The sequence below is a fragment of the Cervus canadensis genome, chromosome 10 (assembly GCF_019320065.1).
Source record: "Cervus canadensis isolate Bull #8, Minnesota chromosome 10, ASM1932006v1, whole genome shotgun sequence".
NCBI classification, from domain to species: domain Eukaryota; kingdom Metazoa; phylum Chordata; class Mammalia; order Artiodactyla; family Cervidae; genus Cervus; species Cervus canadensis.
In genome coordinates, this window is record NC_057395.1 from 51,185,455 (window position 1) to 51,204,016 (window position 18,562).

General features: G+C 49.1%; 3 protein-coding genes across 7 annotated transcripts in view; all 3 read right to left on the reverse strand.

Moving 5' to 3' along the window:
• Positions 1 to 332: 332 nt before the first annotated feature.
• On the reverse strand, positions 333 to 2,723 carry MRPS26 (mitochondrial ribosomal protein S26). Its single transcript, XM_043480039.1, has 4 exons — positions 2,282 to 2,723; positions 2,043 to 2,189; positions 1,832 to 1,955; positions 333 to 563 (listed from the first exon to the last, which is right to left on the reverse strand). Exons 1-4 carry the CDS (start codon positions 2,491 to 2,493, stop codon positions 429 to 431), a joined length of 618 nt encoding a protein of 205 aa, XP_043335974.1. The 5' UTR covers positions 2,494 to 2,723; the 3' UTR covers positions 333 to 428.
• A 293-nt stretch (positions 2,724 to 3,016) lies between these two features.
• LOC122448605 (progonadoliberin-2) lies at positions 3,017 to 4,302 on the reverse strand. The gene is given in 2 exon segments (XM_043480040.1): positions 3,017 to 3,675; positions 3,800 to 4,302. Coding segments are annotated over 2 exon segments (363 nt in total). The 5' UTR covers positions 3,954 to 4,302; the 3' UTR covers positions 3,017 to 3,466.
• A 5,858-nt stretch (positions 4,303 to 10,160) lies between these two features.
• PTPRA (protein tyrosine phosphatase receptor type A) overlaps positions 10,161 to 18,562 on the reverse strand; it is a 164,100-nt gene continuing 155,698 nt past the window's right edge. For all 5 annotated transcript variants that reach the window (XM_043478397.1, XM_043478396.1, XM_043478395.1 and 2 more), the window contains 4 exons: positions 13,343 to 13,468; positions 13,112 to 13,263; positions 11,453 to 11,588; positions 10,161 to 10,797 (listed from right to left, as the gene is read on the reverse strand). In XM_043478397.1, the coding sequence (XP_043334332.1) occupies positions 10,723 to 10,797; positions 11,453 to 11,588; positions 13,112 to 13,263; positions 13,343 to 13,468 (489 nt within the window). In that variant the 3' untranslated portion in view covers positions 10,161 to 10,722. The remainder of the gene's footprint in view (positions 10,798 to 11,452; positions 11,589 to 13,111; positions 13,264 to 13,342; positions 13,469 to 18,562) is intronic.

The following is an 18,562-nucleotide window of genomic DNA, read 5'->3' on the forward strand; positions in this document are numbered from 1 at the left end:
ACCTGCATCCTCTGCATTAGAAGGCAGATTCTTAACTGCTGGACCACCAGGGAAGTCTCTGTGTTTCAATATATTTTATTCACAAAAACAAGCAATAGGCCAGATTTTGTCCAAGGACTGCAATATGCCAACCACTGATCCCGAGGATACTCAGGAGACAACCTGGCTGTTGAGGGGACTAAGCTTCTTTGTGAGACAGAAACTTCTCAGGTCTGGTGCTTTACTGAGAGTTGCACATGGGTGCAGAATACAGCACTGCATGTGTGGAGTTTCTGACCAAGCGGCAGGAGCTGAGGCCCCAACATGAAGGCTGCACTGGAACAGGTAGAACCTTTTCCTTCATCAGAAACACCAACTGCTTTATTTCAGATCAGGCCCAACCCCTTTACTTCCATGGTCCCTGGGTGGGTACTGTCCTCATTGGGACCTCAGGAGCCCTTGTGCTGTGGCTTGACCACCAGCCCCTCTCTGGTGATGGCCCAATTGTAGCTCTTGGGGGAATCCAAAGCTTCTTCCACCCGTGCCTCCAGATTCTCTCGGGTGATGAAGTTTTTTGCGTCCTCCTATTGGAAAAGATGAAAGTGAAAGAGGAGAGTGAAGAAGTTGGCTTAAAACTCAACATTCAGAAAACTAAGATCATGGCATCTGGTCCCATCACTTCACGGGGAATAGATGGGGAAACAGTGGCTGACTTATTTTTCTGGGCTCCAAAATCACTGCAGATGGTGACTGCAGCCATGAAATTAAAAGACACTTACTCCTTGGAAGAAAAGTTATGACCAACCTAAACAGCATATTAAAAAGCAGAGAAAGGTCTGTCTAGTCAAAGCTATGATTTTTCCAGTAGTCATGTATGGATGTGAGATTTGGACTATAAAGAAAGCTAAGCGCAAAGAATTGATGCTTTTGAACTGTGGTATTGGAGAAGACTCTTCAGAGTCACTTGGACTGCAAGGAGATCCAACCAGTCCATCCTAAAGGAAATCAGTCCTGAATATTCATTGGAAGGAGTGATGGTGAAGCTGAATCTCCAATACTTTGGCCACCTGATGCAAAGAACTGACTCATATGAAAAGACCCTGATGCTGGGAATGATTGTAGGTGAGAGGACGACAGAGGATGAGGTGGTTGGATGGCATCACCAACTCTACGGACATGAGTTTGAGTAAGCTCCAGGAGTTAGTGATGGGACAGGGAAGCCTGGCGTACTGCAGTCCACGGGGTCGCAAAGAGTTGGACACGACTGAGCGACTGAAATGAAATGAACTGGAAAAGAGAAATTCAGCTGAATGAGAGTCCCCAGAACAAGCCTGCCGGCTTTTAGCCCACTGAAGGAGGGGCTCCAGCTCTGCTGTGGGAAAGATGTCTGGAGCCTAGGTCTTCTCTGAGCGCCCCAATGATCTTCCAGTGGAAGAACATTAGGCAGCTTTGTCACCTTGTTTTAAGACAATCATTCCCTGAACACTTAGGCCAAAACCCAAGCACCCCAGCTGTGACACGTCACTGGGCGGAATCAGTCTCTAGGCCTCGCTGCTTTTAAGTCTCACACCTGCCATCTCACGCCAAAACGTTTAAGCTTTGATGCCTTTCTCACCTTCAGGACAAAGTATAAACTCCTAGGGAAACGCGGAGGCCCGTCTCACAGACACCGTCTAGCCACGTGAATACTGCAGTGGCAACTTGACAGACGCTCTCGCTGCACGCCTCCTCTCCCAAACCCTCACCTGCGAACCTCCTCTCAAGACTCAAGGCTAGTCTCTTCTCTCCGCACCTCCCGCCCCGCTCACCGCGCGCTGGTCTAGCAGCCCCACCCTCTGGAGACGCGGCCCACCTGCAGCTGCAGCACTTCCTGCTCCTTGAGCTGGGCCCAGGCCTCCGCCTCTCGGGCTTCCCGGGCCGCCTCCTCCGCTTGCCGCCGCTCCTGCTCCCGTGCCTCCTGCCGCAGCCTGGCCATCCTGGGAGGGGCGAGAGGCCCAGACTGAGCGTGGCTGGGTGTCTCGGGGCCGGTCAGGCGGCCCCGCCCCGCCTCCTGCCCCACTCACCGCAGCTCCTGCAGCCGCTGGTTCTCCGCCTGGTTCCAGGCCATCAGCTCGCGGTGCTCAGCGGCATCCTGCAGCGCCTTGCGCTCTGCCAGGACACCGGCCCGGGCCTCATGCGCTTTCCTGCGTACCTCGGTCACGAACTCCTGCCTGGACAGAAACGCGCCCAGGGTCCGCAGTGTCTTCAACTGCCCGCCCTAAAACACACGCCAGAGGGCGCCGCCTCCCTATCCATCACATACCTGAGGGCGCGCACCGTCTGGCGGTACTGTCGGTAACGCTCCGTCAGCACGAAGAATTCCGCAGGATCCACGGCGGGCGGGGTCGCCACGCGCCCGATCTTGGACTTGGCCGGCGGGTCGTGGCGGGTTTTTCGGCCGCGCGCGAGGAGCAGAAACTGGGCTGGAGGGCGGCCTAAGGGCCGCGCGCCCAGAGTGCTCAGCGCGCGCAGCATGGCGAGACCGCCCCGTCTCCGGCACGCCGCAGGGCATCATGGGGGCCCGGAAGTGGTCGCGGTGCACCCACGGGACGTGTAGTCCGCGGGCTCCGCCCCCACGCTGTGGAGCCCGCAGTTTTGCTTGCGTCCCGGGCCCAGAACCTGGCTATTGTCCTCCGCGGGGTCGACTCCCGCCCGCGTGTCCGCCACCGGCATCCCTCCAGCTCCCATTCAGGGAGTAGGGGTGAGAGAGAGAGAGGAGACAAAGAGAGATCTGTTAGCAGGAGTCAGAGAGGAGAAAAAAGAGAACTCGATGCAAGAACTTTAGGGGTCTCACACCTTTATTGGAGGGCGGCGGGGCGTGGCGCTCGGAGTCCAGTCTGCAGAAGAAGCGGGAGGTCATTCCAGTGGACGTTCTGGTCACCTGACCGCGGAACTGTGGCTTTACCCGCCCCCTCTTCCCCCGCCCCTCCTGTTCCTATTCCCTCTTTCTGTCTCCCGTCCCGGCTTGGCTTCTCTGCGCAGGATCGGCAACCGGTAGTTTTGCGACTCCCACGTCCTGTCGTTGCCCTTTGCCTCTTAGAGGATTCAGCGTGCGGGTTTTGTAGCTCATTGGGCGTACGGATTCTTTACCAGCTGAGCTATCAGGGAAGCCCAACAGAAGGGACACGGGGCATCTCATCATAAATTGTCATAAATTGTCGCTGTCATATCATCATAAATTGTTGTGAAAGTGAAAAGTCGCTCAGTCGTGTCCGACTCTTTGCAACCCCATGGACTGTAGCCCACCAGGCTCCTCCATCCATGGAATTTTCTAGGCAAGAGTACTGGAGTGGGTTGCCATTTCCTTCTCCAGGGGATCTTCCCGACCCGGGGATCGAACCCGGGTCTCCCGCATTGTAGGCAAACGCTTTCCCATTGTCGATAATTCTGGAGTTATCAGATAACGGCACCCACAGCTAGCTGTACCAGGAGGCATCTCAGTGATGTATTATCCCCCGACCCCCTCAGTTCTTAGCTGGCCCTGTAGTGGCCAAGGGTGGGGGCCTTCCACTTTACTTACCAGCAGTGTCTGCACCAGGTGCTGCTTCCTATGTAGGAGCCACCGGGTCATGGTCCTTCTCTTTCAGGGCACACTGTCCTCAGGCGAAGCCAGAGCATCACTTGGGAGGGTATGGGCAATTTGGCCTGGGCTTTGAGCTGCAGTTCCCAGAACCTTTTCTTAGAAGGGTGCCTTCCCCACCCCCACCCAAAGCTTGAGGTAGGTGAAAGAACCCCAACCAGCACCTTCTTTCTACTTAGGCTGGGGAGATTCTTCACCTACCTGGGGGCCTAGGAGGTTGCTGAGGGTCCCGGGGTGAGCTGGAGGCTCGTATTCCTCCAGGGTACCAGCCGTGGGACCAGTGCTGAGCCTTTGAGGGTCCAGGGTGGGTGGTCAGCAGCAGCAGAAGCAGGAGGCCTAGCCCAAAGCTGGCCATAGCAGGGCTGCTCCCATAGACAGTGGACAGCACTCGAGTCTGACACTCCCAGACAAAACCCCTTCCTCTTCCTCCAGGGTCCCCTTGGACAGCTGGCACTTCTAGGGCAGATTCAGTGTCTCCTAATGTTCTTCTCTCATCCTGCTATTGCTTCTTATCCCAGGACTACAGGGGTCTGGACTTGGAGGGCTCCTGGCAATGAGCCGCCTCCCAGAGCCCCTGGGGCACAGAGGCTCTCAACTTTGCCAGATGAGGGCCCTCCCCAGTACGGCAGGCCTACCCTTTCTTTCCTCAGGGATCGTAGAAGTGAAGTTAGATAGGGGAGATGTCCAAGAGACAGGCAGCAGTGTGGAGGCACTTGGGCCCCCTGCCCCCACCCCGCGCCCCCATGCTGGGAAACCCTTTTCCTTGTGAGTTGCTCTCTCTTCCTTCCATGGCAACTGGGGATGTGAAATGGGTGTGTGGATACGGGGCCTAGGGCTTCTACCCTTTGTCCCTGCCACGCCAGGTGCAGTGGGCACAGGCATAGTGTTGCTGGCAAGAGATGAAGGAAAGGGGGCTTTTCAGGGTATGGGCTGGGGTAGAGGGGCTTGGGAGGGGGAAGAGGAGCAGCATCATGCCCCTATAAGACAGCTGCGTCTGGACAAGCCCCAGCCAGGGGAGGGTGGCTCTTCACTCACCAGGGGAGGGCTGTGGGCCAAGTGGCTCCTTGCAGGTGGCTCTTCCAGGAAGCAACGGAACCCAGCCAGGCAGCCCCGAGATTTATTGAGCAGGTGGTTCCAGCCCCTGCTCTGGGCCCACAGGCTCCAATGACCTCTTGGTGGGGGACAGCTTGCCACCAATCCTCTTCCCTTCCTAGTGTTATGTTCAGCTGCTGGCCTGGGGTCATCAGATGCCTCCTCCTCCCATTTTCCCAGGGATCTGAAATCATTGGACTCCTTCTTCAGCCTGGCCTATGCCCCTGAGGTCTCATCGATCCACTTCCCTGGCTTTCTCAAGCTCCTGCCCTTAGATCTAGAGACCTTTCGCAGCCCTCTCTGACACACCAAAATGGTGGGCCTAAGAGAGGCAACTCCTGGGGTCTCCCTGAGTCCCACCTAGCTCAGGGCTTTTCCTGGTAGAAAGGTTGGGGGCCGAAGAGGGAGGGGCCCAGCAGCTTGTTAGTAAGTCTGGGGAGATCTATGACCACCCTTCCTGAGGGCTTGTTTGCCCACCTGTAAAATGGGTTGGGTGGGATAGTCCTCCTCACACCTGGACACCAGGGCCGAGTCACTCCAGTGAAAGGAGCTTTGGGTGGGGCATAGCTATACAGCAGATGGCCTCTCCTCCAAGCAGGCCCCCAAAAGGGGGCCCAGTTAAGGGGGCAATGCAGCCTTTGTGGGTCTATCTGCGAGTGGTAGGAATAATTCTGCCTCTCAAGGTTCCAACCACTCCTTATCCTGTGCTCAATCCAGGACCATTTCATGGAATTGGGCACAGCTGCCCTGGAATGCTAGAAACAGGCTTCTGCCTTAGTCTGTGTCAGCTCAGCTTTCTCCTGCCAGCCACCAGCCTCTGAGGGGCAGAGGCCAGTTTATGGGGTTAATAGCCAATCTCTCTTTGGATAGCAATTTAAACAGCAAGTACAAGGGTAGGGTCAGGCTGGGTATTCACAGTGGCCAGTCATCAGGAGAGCAGGTGCATCAGATCCTGTGGCAAAGATGGGGGAGGTGACATCATGAGTACCTAGACTTCTGCCGCCCAGGCAGGAGGGCATGGGTGAATTTCCGAATTGACTTACCAGAAATGAGTACTTGGACCGTATTATAAGTTAAGTTGTTTGGGAAACAGATTTTTTCCCTTTATGTATTGGTTAACCAAGAAACTTTTAGGATAGCATTTGCTTTGTTCATTTTAGTCATTCAGTCCTGTCCGACTCTTTGTGATCCCATGAACTGCAGCACACCAGGCTTCCCTGTCCATCAACTCCCACAGCCTGCTCAAACTCATGTCTGTTGAGTCAGGGATGCAATCCAACCATCTCATTCTCTGTTGTCCCCTTCTCCTCCTGTCTTCAATCTTTCCCAGCACTAGGGTCTTTTCCAGTGAATCAGTTCTTCACACCAGGTGGCCAAAGGATTGGAGTTTCAGCTTCAGCATCACTCCTTCCGATGAATATTCAGGACTGATTTCCTTTAGGATTGACTGGTTGGATCTCCTTGTAGTCCAAGGGACTCTCAAGTCTTTTCTCCAGCACCACAGTTCAAAAGCATCAATTCTTCAGTGCTCAGCTTTCTTTATAGTCCAACTCACATCCATACGTGACTACTGGAAAAACCATAGCTTTGACTACACAGACCTTTGTTGACAAAGTAATGTCTCTGCTTTTTAATATGCTGTCTAGGTTTGTCATGGCTTTTCTTCCAAGGAGCAAGTGTCTTTTAATTTCATGGCTGCAGTCACCATCTGCAGTGATTCTGGAGCCCAAGACAATGAAATCTGTCACTGTTCCACTGTTTCTCCATCTGTTTGCCATGAAGCGACCAGATGCCATGACCTTAAAGTTTTTTGAATGTTGAGTTTTAAGCCAGCTTTTTCACTCTTCTCTTTCATCAAGAGGCTCTTTAGTTCCTTTTTGCTTTCTGCCATAAGGGTGGTGTCATCTGCATATCTCAGGTTATTGATATTTCTCCCAGCCATCTGCAGTTTGTACTTCATCCAGCCTGGCATTTCCCATGATGTACTCTGCATGTAAGTTAAATAAACAAAGTGACAATATACAGCCTTGACATACTCCTTTCCCAATTTGGAACCAGTCGGTTGTTCCATGTCCAGTTCTAACTGTTGCTTCTTGACCTGTATACAGATTTCTCAGGAGGCAGGTAAGGTGGTCTGGTATTCCCATCTCTTGAAGAATTTTCCAGTTTGTTGTGATCCACACGGTCAAAGGCTTTGGCATAGTCAATAAAGCTGATGTTTTTCTGGAACTCTCTTGCTTTTTCTATGATTCAATGGATGTTGGCAATTTGCTCTCTGGTTCCTCTGCTTTTTCTAAATCCAGCTTGAACGTCTGGAAGTTCTAGATTCATGTACTGTTGAGGCCTAGCTTGGAGAACTTTGAGCATTACTTTGCTAGCGTGTGAGATGAGTGCAACTGTTATGGTAGTTTGAACCATCTTTGGCATTGCCTTTCTTCGGGATTGGAAACATTTACTTTGTGGGTTTAGGTAAAATGACTAAGTTCAGTAAACTAGCTTAGTTCTGGTATGGGTTTACAAAATGTTTTATTCAAAGGCCCTGGTGTTCATTTTAAAAGAGGAATGGAGTGCCTTTATTTTTTCTGTAATTTGATCGTTATCTTGCCTGAAAAATCCAAACATGAACTAAATTTCCCAGGGGAAGCTCTGGTCCCTTTCTCTCTGGCCACATACTCAGCCTTTCAGGAACATTTGCTCTCCTCTTCCAGATTATAAACTCTGGAATGGAATTCATCCTTGTGTCCCTGTCAGCAGGACACAGAAAGTCATTTGTTCACCACTGAACTCTTAACTCATACTCAGCTCCGAGAGCACATCATTCCAGTCCGGGGCTGCTATCGTCAGCTGGAAAAGCAATTCTGAGTGGAATGCTCAGGTGCTGCAGGAGCAGGGCGGCACCCTCCCTGGGGCCCCTTCTCCCCTCCCCTCAGCAGGTGGCCTGGGCGAAGGACGGAGCATTAGCTAGAGTCTTGGCAATAGGGCTGCAGTGGGTGCTCCATGGTAAGGAGCAAAATGGAGAGACGCCAACACAGGAACTATTGGGGGGGGAGGCAGGGAGAGAGAGAGAGAGAGGGAGTGTGTGTGTGTGTGTGTGTGTGTGTGTAGGGGGGAGGTCTGTAGCTTTGGTGCGCAGTAGGAGTAGAGCTGGGATAGGGGGTGGGGGCAGAGGATGCTGGAGGCTGCACAAAGGGCAGTGGGCTATGGTGACTGGGCAAACCCCTGAGTGTGGGGAGCCCGAGATTGCTGCCTCTAGGCTACCCTGTGGAGTCACAGCAGGAAGCAGGGTGTGTGGATTGGAAGCTCAGGACCAGAGAAAGGCTCAGGGTCCACAATACAGACTGCAGGAATGCCTGACCTCTGAGGAAGGGGCTGTGTCACTACATCAAGGGGGGAGCTAGTGCACAGGAAGACTGGATCCTTGGGGCTCAGCACTGAGGATGAAGGGATAAAAAAAGAATGTGTGGGAGTAAACTGAGGGTGGGGGTAGAGGATGAAGGAAAACCCAACACAGAGACTATCTGATGAAGTGATGTCTCTGTGAGTGGCAGGTCCCAGAGGTTTGGGGAGTGCACTGCACATGGTCACAGGTGACAGGCTGAGGGGTAGGCACTGGGTGAAGTGGGCTCCCCTGCCCTTCCCACATAATTGTGCCACGTGAGCCTCAATACACTTCCCTTTGAGCCTGTCGGGTTTATGTCTCTTGATGCCATGTGAGCCCTGAGTAACAGGAAAAGAGAGGTAGATAAGGAGCGATGAGCCATACCCAGTAAGATGAGGGCGAGAAGGGGAGCAAAGGGTTGGATAACTCCTGTTTAAAGATGTCTGTTTAGCAGCCAGGGTATATGTTCGCTGCATGGCTTGCTGACTTTAAGGCTTGCCCTCTTCCATGGACTTGAATATGATCACACAGAGGCACCAACAGGTAGTATGCAAAGAGACAGGGTTTCCTTCTGAAGCATAGCACCCCTCAACAGAAATTCTTGAGATTTTGTCTTTGCTTAATTTATCCACACTTCTTATAAACCTACTAACTTTTGAGTTTATTGTCCCTTGCAGTTCCTTGCTTCCTATAGGAGGCCCAGAGTACATGTACCAACTTATACTACTTACCTCATGCAAGCTTTCAGGTGATCTGTTGTGGCGCCCCTGATCCCTGCAGACATCCTGAATATGTGGGGCAGAACTTGGGTCCCATCTTTTGGGTGCGTCTTTGCCTGGACTCTGAGGCCCTCTGATCAGCTGCTCTGCTGACCTTTCCTTTTCACACATCTGAGCTTCCAGCATCCCTCAGGCCCAGTTTAAGTCCTACCTACTCCTGGAAGCAAGGCACCACTGATCTCTGAGTATGCCTCCATGGGCCAGGCTGGACTGCCACCTTTCACTTCTGATAGCCCCCAAGGTGCCCCTGGCTCCTCAAGAAATGCCCTGAGGGCTGCAAGGCTTTGTCAACCCTGCACTTAACAGTCATGGCAACTGGTTTCTTCTCCTGTTCCTGTGAGGGGCTGATCATAAGGACAAGAGACCACAAACAGACATGCCCTCCCAGCTCTGCCCTCATCTAAAAACCACATTTCCCAGCGCCCTTTGTAGCTCAGTGTGGGCTTATGACTAGGGTTTAGCCAATGGGGTATGAGTGGAAGTGAAAAGTGCTATTTTTATATAATGTCCTTAAAAATGAAATTGCTTACCCATGCTCTTTTTGCTTCTCCATGGGAAAAGTCAGTGACCTCAACTATGAGGATGAGAACAACAGCCTAAGGGTCACTGGGACCATGAGATGGAGGATACAGGGTCTCTAGACTGGGCAGACTGTTACATGAGAAAGAAATGAAATGGATGTTCAAAGTGTGCCTGGAATCTGAGGCCCTCTCTGATCAGCTGCTCTGCTGATATTTCCTCCTTTTTATGCATCCATTTTATTTAACACACTCTGTCCGACAGGTTATGCTCAAACTCAAACTGGGATCTAAGACTTCCACCAATGTTACCTCTGGATCTGAGGCACTTCCACGTAAGAGTTCTGGAAATGAGGACAGAGATGAAAGGAAATGGAAGTTGTTTAACACAATAAATGAGGATATAAACACCTACTCTGGACAAAGTGACATGATCCAGATAGTTCTGCAGCAGAGCACCAAGGACTAGAGAGGTCAAACTGACCCAAAGCCCAAAGCCAAGCCACCCCTCGCCTCCATGCCCCTGCACTTACGGAAGGAGCAAGGACTCAGGCCATCTTCCCTAGGGAGCGAGGCTGGCTAGAACGACTGCACCAAAGATATGCTGGAAGTGGAAGAAGGGTGCTGGCAGCTGCCTAAGAGGCAGAGGAGCTGAGTATGTTGGAAGAAAGACAGGCAGACTGTGCCCTCTCTGCAGCCAGCTAAGACAGATGGGTAACAGTGAGCTAGGAGTGGCGCAGGAGAACCCAGCCCTGGTATGACTGCCCCAGCCCACACAAAGGGAGAGACATTCCTCAGGGAGTCAAAGCTTTTATTACCTGATAATCCCTAGTGTGGTGCCAGAGATACCACTCTGGTCCCTTTACTCCCCATGGTGAGATGTGGGCGGTACGAGAAGGGGGCAAGGGTAGAGACGGGAGAGATTATTTACAGAGCAGGAGGGGACAGTGGTCTGACTGCGGGCACTGGGACAACCAATTTCCTCAAGAGCTCTAATAACTTTGTGCTTCTTTTTCCTAGTTAATGCCTAGCTACCTGGAATGAGTTTTGTGTTTCTTCTTTAGGAAAAGATGTATCGATATAAACCAAAGGACAATCAAGCCCAATTTCCAGGCAGAGGATTTCATGATATCAATCCAAACATCACACTATTTAATTCCCCAATAAAACATTGGAAAAAGGACTATCAGTGCTAACACATTTACATATAAAATCTCCACCTAATAGGTAATAGAAGCCTATGTACCAATTTCTAAAACAGTTGTAAGATATATACACAATTTGGGGTATATTAACAAAACAGAATATTACAAAATATTAAAGGCAATTCTCCTGTCCACGGGGCCTCATCGCCTCTCACTTGAAGTTGGCATAATCTGAGAACGCGTCAATATATTCCTGCACCACCTTGTAGCAGAACTCATACTGTTCCTGCAGAGTGAAAGGTGGGGGAAAAGGCCATGGTTACTCAAGACAGCAATGTACCTGCAGCTCCTGACAAACCTGTTCTTCAAAAAATGGAAAATTAAGAAGAAATAAGTACTTCAGCATTTCCACCTGAGCCCTGATCTGTCTGCCTGAAGAGTTCTGATAGCATTCTTTTCTGGGCTGAGTGAAGCCACCTTCTCCAGAAAGCAGAGACTGGAGGTGCAGATGGCGGTTCTAGCCCTTCAGAGGTCAGACATGAGTTCACCTCTCTCCTCATACTCAGTGCTTACTGGTCGTCTAGACTGTCAAGAGAACTGCTGAAAAGGAGCTAAGGAAACGAGGTACTCCTGAGTCTTCCCTACCTCAGACCCATGGAGAAGTGAAGAGCCCTGACGGGCACCTGGGCACCCCCTTCTAGTCTTCACTGAGGCCACCAGCATCTCTTACTGGTACGGGGCTAGGCTATGCCCCCAATGCTCTCCTGCCTCCCAAAGCTTATTCTGTTTTTCTGAGGCACCTTGAGGAAGGATGAGTCTGTGGTTACACAGCCTTCTGTCTACCAGACAGGCCCCTCAGAACAGCCTTCCCCTGAGCTGGCTCTGGCAGAGAGGAGCTGTGAATGGTGTGGTGGCATGGATAAATAGGCAGGGCAGCATACCAGTGTCTGGACCATGTGTGGCCTCTGCAGTCGCAGGCTCTTGACGGTCTGGAAGACATCCAAAATCCCCTCCGCTTTCACCCGTTCCAGGACTGTGCTCAGGGCACAGAAGGTCCCTGTCCGTCCTGCCCCCGCGCTGTAACAAAGAGATACACTTATCACATGTGCGTGGTGCAAGGTAGCTAGAGAATCTGGGGTTAGCCAAGGGAGGGTGACCAAGGGAGAGAGGAGCATGCGACACTGAAAAGTGTGGGCAAGGAAGTGTTTTTCGAGGTCAAAGAATCCTTTTGTCAATCCTAAATTAAAAATTTGTCATGTTTTCATCTCCATTTCTCATATTGCTAATAAGAATTAGCATCTTTTCATGTTTACTGTCAAATGGTACTAGCTGATGTACTTTGCCACTTTTTCTTCTTATAAACATTTTTTGGAATGATTTATTTTTGTATGTGTAATAAGTTAGCACAGTTCAAATTTCAAAAGGTTCAAAACATATAAAGTCTCCTTCCTACGCCATTTCTTCATCCTTTCAGTTTCCTCCTGGGAAACAACCAATGTCATCAAGTTCTTGTGTGTCCTTCCAAAGATAATTTATGCATATACCACACATATTTTTTCTGTCTCCCACTGCTTTCCTCACTAAGCAATAAATCTAGAGGATTATTCCAAACCAGTACATAAACAGATTCCTAATTAATTTTCTGAAGCTCTGTAGTATGGTGTATCAGAGCTTATGGAACCAGTCCCTTATTAATATGTTCAGATTATTTACCAGCTTAAAAAAAATTTTTTTTTTGGCTGTGCAGTGTGGCATGTGGGATCTTAGTTCCCTGACAAGGGACTAAACATGTGTCTGCTGCATTGAAGCATGGAGTCTTAACCACTGGACTACCAGGGAAGTCCCTACCATCTTTTACTATTATAAACAGTGCTTCAATTCTTGTAATTACAATTTCATTTTGGCCATCTGAAGAACATTTACTGGGTCATTTCTAGAAGTTCCTCTGCTCATTATTCTATCTTCAAAACAAATCTGAAGAAATTTTAAATATATACTTTCTTCCCCTTTAAGAGAGATTCCCTTCCCCCAATTATAAAAACAATACAAACGCATGGTAAAATTTTATTTCTAAAATGCAGTCTCAAACAATGTGCCCCAAACAAAATCCACTCCCTCCCCCATGAGTTCCCATACTATCTTTCTTCTGTCAGTGACACCAGCAACTATACCCAGCCTTGAACCTAGGACACTCCTCTTTTTCACAACTATGTCTTATTCATTTTTCTTCAAACTGTTCTCAAAATAGTTGCCCTTTTCTGTTTTCCTGTGTTTCTTAAGGAGGTAGGCCTTCCCATGTTGCCCAGCTGGTCTTCCCTACTATATCGGTCTCCTCTTTGTTCCCCTTCCCCAGCACTATTCCCTGCCCAGTGTCTTAACTTAGGGACTGTTGTTCCCGAGCACTGGAAGTGTTGAGTTCAAACTCCAAGATCCTCTCTTATCATCTGGGCCTGTCCTGGTCATCAAACTTGATTGCCATGTCTCACCAACATCCCGCTCTTGCCTGGCTTTCATCAGAGTCTGACAGAGGCTCCCATCTTGCCCCTCTGCCTGCCTCTTGTGTCTTTCTCTCTTCCCCCTGAGGGCTGGGGTGGGCGTACCTGCAGTGCACGGTGATGGGGTGGTTCCCTGACTGCTGCTGCTGCTTCTGCACGGCTGCAATGATGCTGATCATGCCCTTCCCATCACTGGGGATGCCCACTTCAGGCCAGCCATGGAAGTGGAACTGCCGGATCTGCCGGCTCTTGTTCTCCTTAGGAGGAAGGAGGATCAGAGAGGTAGGTGCAACCCTACTTTCCCTATGGGAGGAGCCCACCCACCAGGCATCTTACCCTGGTGTTGGTGACCAGGAGGTCTCTGACAGTATAGCTCTCACATTCTTCCTCCTTCTTCAGCTCCACTGTGATGTCTCCATATGACACCAGTCCATCAGAGGGCCAGTACTGGGCACACTTCTCCTGGGGGACAAATGGGAGAGGTGAGAGGCTCAGAATACCATGTATGGTAAAAGCAGGACTGCTCTACAAGCGGACTGCTCCTCTCAATACAGTCCTTCTTATAGGGACACACTTCTTCACCAAGGTATCAAAAACTCAGAGGGTCATTCTATTACTTAACATCACTGTAATTAACTTCTGATCCTCAGCAGGACACCCATATTTAACAACTTAAGCCTACCAATCACTTAAGAGATAATCACTTAATCTTTTGCTGTTACTTATAGTCTAATTTGCAACACTGACAGGATTTATGAAGACTTCTGACCATCAGCTCATAGCTGCATCTAACACTTAATGGCACAGTGGAGGGAGAGGAGGGGTGAATGTCTTTGTTCCAATTTCTTCTCCCCTCCAGCCCCCTTGGGGTGCTGCCACATTTGTAGTTGCTTATATATGTCAGATTGCTAACCCAGAGGAAAGCACCAGCTCTGGTGCTTCAAAGCTCAGTCCAGTGTGCTTCCACCCCTCTCCCCTTTAACTCTGCCATCTGCAGTGGCCCCTTACAATCGCTAGCTCTTGTGTTTCCATTCCTGTTAGCACAGGTGGTTTACCGAGTTGTCTCTACTTGCACCTGGCTCAGTTCCTTCTACTGCACCTTGCACACTGACTGCATCTAGTAGGTTCTCAGTAAGTATCAGGGCTTCCCAGGTGGCGCTAGTGGTAAAGAATGCGCCTGCAATGCAGGAGATATAATGAGACATGGGTTAGATTCCTGGGTTGGGAAGAGGCCCTGGAGGAGGGCTGGCAACCCACTCCAGTATTCTTGCATGGAGAATCCTATGGACAGAGGAGCCTAGCGGGCTATAGTCCACAGAGTCGAAGAGAGTTGGACATGACTTAAGTGACTTAGTATGTATGCAGTAAGTATCTGGTAAATGACTTTTAATGTCTACAGAACAAGTCAGGGTATAAATACATAAACAAAATACAGTTATGCTGTCCTTTTTTTAGAGCATTTTAGGGGAGATCCTAGATACTTCACTGTTGACAATTTAAAGATACTCAGCCATAAATGTACTCTATGCTCTATGTTCACTAGGAAAGATTTGGGAAAATTAAATACAAAAATAAAAACCACCACTAGTTTCTCAGTCCAAATAAAATCAATATTAAAAGTCCAATTTAATGAGTTTAAAAAATATTTATTTGGCTGCGCTGGATCTTACTTGTGGCATAAGAGGTCTTTATTTGCAGCATGTGGGATCCAGTTCCCTGACCAGGCCCCCTGCATTGGGAGCTCAGTCTTTTAGCCACTGGAGCACCAGGGAAGTCCCTTAATGACTTATTTTTCATATGTGTGATCATTCATTACCCCCTTTATAAATGACCCTGAGCTCATTTTAAAACACAGGATTATTAAAGTGGTGGATCAAGGAAACGCCATAGGAGCAGTGCTTTTCATTATGTGACTAGGAGCCCTGGGGATACCCTGAGAGTCAGAGCTTGGGACCCTCTCTTCAACAGAACAGTTTTAGAAAAGTCAAACCTAATTAAGGTTTTTGAAAAACCAAAACCCCTAATTAAGGCTCACCGTAAACGAGACTATGCTGGTTTTCAGGGATTCATGGGCAGAATGAGTTTTGCTACCACAGTTCCTTTCCAACACTACCTTTATACAGTTTATCAGTCAGAACTAAAGACTGGGCTTTAAAACCATTAGAAACACTAAGATAAAACGGGCTTGACAGCAACAGACTATAGGAATCAGAATCACACTATGACAAGAAGAAATTATTAAGGTTCCATACTTAACAGCCTTCAGATATTTTAGATCTTCTTAGTTTAGGCAAAGAGGCATAACAGAGAAGAAAAGGGGCAGACTGGAAGGACTCCCAGGGATGTACCACTGAACCATCAAGAGTCCCTTCTTCAGGGAGTTCCTTGGTGGTCCAGTGGATAGAATTCCATGCTCCCACTGCAGGGGGCACAGGTTTGACCCCTGGTTGGGGAACTAAGATTACGCTAGCCTTGTGGCACGGCAAAAAAAAAAAAAAAAGTCTCCTCTTCAAACTATGGACAAGGAGTTGGTCAACAGTGAAAGCATGTAGCCAGAGCAGACTGACTAATGGAGACAATCTGCCATGATTATCTGTGGCAGGCCCGAGAAATCAGATTAGTGCTGTTGTAGAGTGAATGTGAAGGTGACACGGCTACTCCAGGGAAGCAGGTATGGTGTGCTGAGAAAAAACAAGCACACTTATGGGGACAGGATTTAAGGGATGATATGAGATAAAGAGAAGGCACGTAAGGTGCTTTCAGATGTTGGACCAATGGCAGGCAATTATCCTACTCAGGCAGGTGAAGGCTTACTGAATTTATCCTCTGTGTGGGCTCCACAACAGAAACAGAAGAATCAGGTGGGGCTTAAATGGGACTTGACTCCCATGGTACCTCTCAAGTTGTGGGGAGAGAAATGGCAAAAACAGCTGTAACAGAATCCAGAGCAGGGGCCAGCAGTGCCAGTACCCACTGTTGCCCAAGGCTAAAATGCCCTGGTGTCCTGCTGAGAATGGAGACATGAGAGCACAGAGTTGGGGAATGCAAGGCTGTGACAAATATGGGACCCTGCTCTCAAGGAGTAGAGGCTAAGACTCATCTCAGAACCCAAGCTCCACTCTGCATGTGAGGGCCAACGGGGATGAGGGAAAATGGAAAGTAGGAGACCTAAAAGAAGCAATGGAAACAGAGAAGAAGAAGGACCCCACATTCAAGTCTTGGGACTGGATACCTCAGGAAAAGTTTCTAAATTTTGTATGCATAGGTAGATTTTCCCTCAAGATAAGGAAGCTCAAATAGGATTTTAAAACAAGGAATGATATATTTAGATTTATATTTTCAAAAAGATTGCTGGCCTCCATGTGGAAAAGTGACTAAAAGGGGATGGGAATGGGAGCAGGCGGACTGGCTGCCAGGCTACTTGAGTGATGCAGGAGAGAGATGATAGTCTATACTGGTGTGACAGGAGTTACACTGAAGAGAAGTGAATATAATACTCAGCCTACGTCAGGACTCAGCGACAGACTGGTTGTGAAGAGTGAGAAAAGGAGAGGAATAAAGGTAACTCCTAGACTTCTGATATGAGCATCTGGGTGAAAGGTGGTACAATGCACTGAGACGGGTAAGGATAGAATGAACCAGTATGAAGGAAAGGAGGAAACCAAATTTTATCTGGGCCATATGAAGTTTGAGATTCTCAACAGACACCAATGAGAAGATATCACAGAGCTATGTGGTCAACAACTGGAAATGGTGGTGGTTTAGTCGCTAAGTCATGTCCAACTCTTGCAACCCCATGGACTATAGCCCGCCAGGCTGCTCTGTCCATAGGATTTTTCTAGGCAAGAGTACTAGAGTGGGTTGCCATTTCCTTCTCCAGGGGATCTTTCCAATCAAGGGATCAAATCCAAACAACTGGGAAGGTGGGGGTAAGTGGGCCAGAGACATAGATGTGAGAGTTCCTGGCATATAGATAGTATTTAAAGCCACAGAACTGGATGAGCTCCCCAAGGAATAGTGTGTCAAAAGGAAACAAAAGTGGGTTAAGGCCTCAGTGCTGGTCACTCAGAGGAGGAGGAAGTCACAAAGAAATGACAAAGGCGCTGCCAGGCCAGTGAGTGCAGGAGTGACATCACGGAGGTCAGGGAGTGTTCTGAGGGGAAGGAGCGTGTGTTGGCATACAAAGGAACAAGAAAGACAAGAAAAGAGAAATAACTTTTGGATTGTCAAGATGGTAGTCACTGGTGACCTTGACTGAAGTAGTTCCCAGAGGAGTCAAGCCTAGAAGGGTGAGGAAGCTGAGAAGCTGAAAGATAAGGGTAGATGGATCACCCACATACAAACACTTGCCTCCAAGAACAGAGACAGGAATAGGAACTAAAAAAGGGGCAGCAAGCCAGGTGTTGGAGGCATCACTGGATGAGAGATCAGAAATGAGGAGTAGGTGTTCAAGTCTAGTAGATGACTGCTCGGAAACAGGTTTAATCTAAGATTTACATTGTCAGGTTACGGACTCTAGGTATTGGAATTCCCAAAGAAGTGGAAACAGAGAAGCTTTTCAGTCTTTTCTCCTGCTGTCTTTGTTCACCTTCCTTCCACTATATAGCACTAAGTCTCTTGCTATGGTCGGGCTGACAACAGTGATGGAGATACAGAGCTTTGTGGGCTGGGGTCTGATGCGATCATGTTTTATTGTCTCTCTAGAGAAGTACAATGTGTCCTTGGGTTGAGTTGACCCCATGCAGAAACTGCTAGGACTGCTCTGCTCACTCTGATCATGGTCCAAGCTGCAGCTGATGAGGGAACTCAGGCCTGACTAAACATCTTGGTGGACCATTATTAAAATGGTGGAGAAAAATAAAATAGGGAGAAGAGAATTTTTGGTTTTAATTCCTTTGGAATTTTAACACATACAGAATTTACATTTTTGGATCAGTTTTTTCCTCTGGGAATTTAAACTGGGGGTGGGGAGTGGTCTTAAAGGAGACACTCTTCATTGTCTCATTTAGGCTTATTGTGTTAGTATCTCTGGGAGCTACACCTGACAAGACGAATGGGAGGTGGAACACAAAGTAAAAGTTTCTCTTAGGGGCCAGTGATGCTGGTAAAGAATGCTACTATAACCTGTGCTGATCCATTTCAGAAGCTTGTTTCACTGGCCCTCAGACAGAGCAGAAGGCACAGTGCTAGTGGTGGAGGGGGATGGGCCGCACCACCAGAGACCAGCGTGCGCATGTCCCCTCTCTCCCCACCTCTGCCCACAGGAAACGCTTCCTGCCTCTCTGCCCTGTACTCTTACTAGGTCTGCTTCAAGGATGGAAAAGCCTGAAAATCTGACTAGACAGAGTCTGAGCTATTCACTGGGCCACTTTTTATTATGGGGCAGTGACTGAGAATGTGCTCGTCACTCCAGCATTTTCTGCCTACTCTTTGGATCTGACTGCCACAGATCCAGGGGGCAGGAGTGTGGATGGAACTGCATGTAGGTCCCTGTTTGCACATTCCATCACAGCTTATCAGAGAGGGCCAGGATACTGCACATCATTCCTGACAATA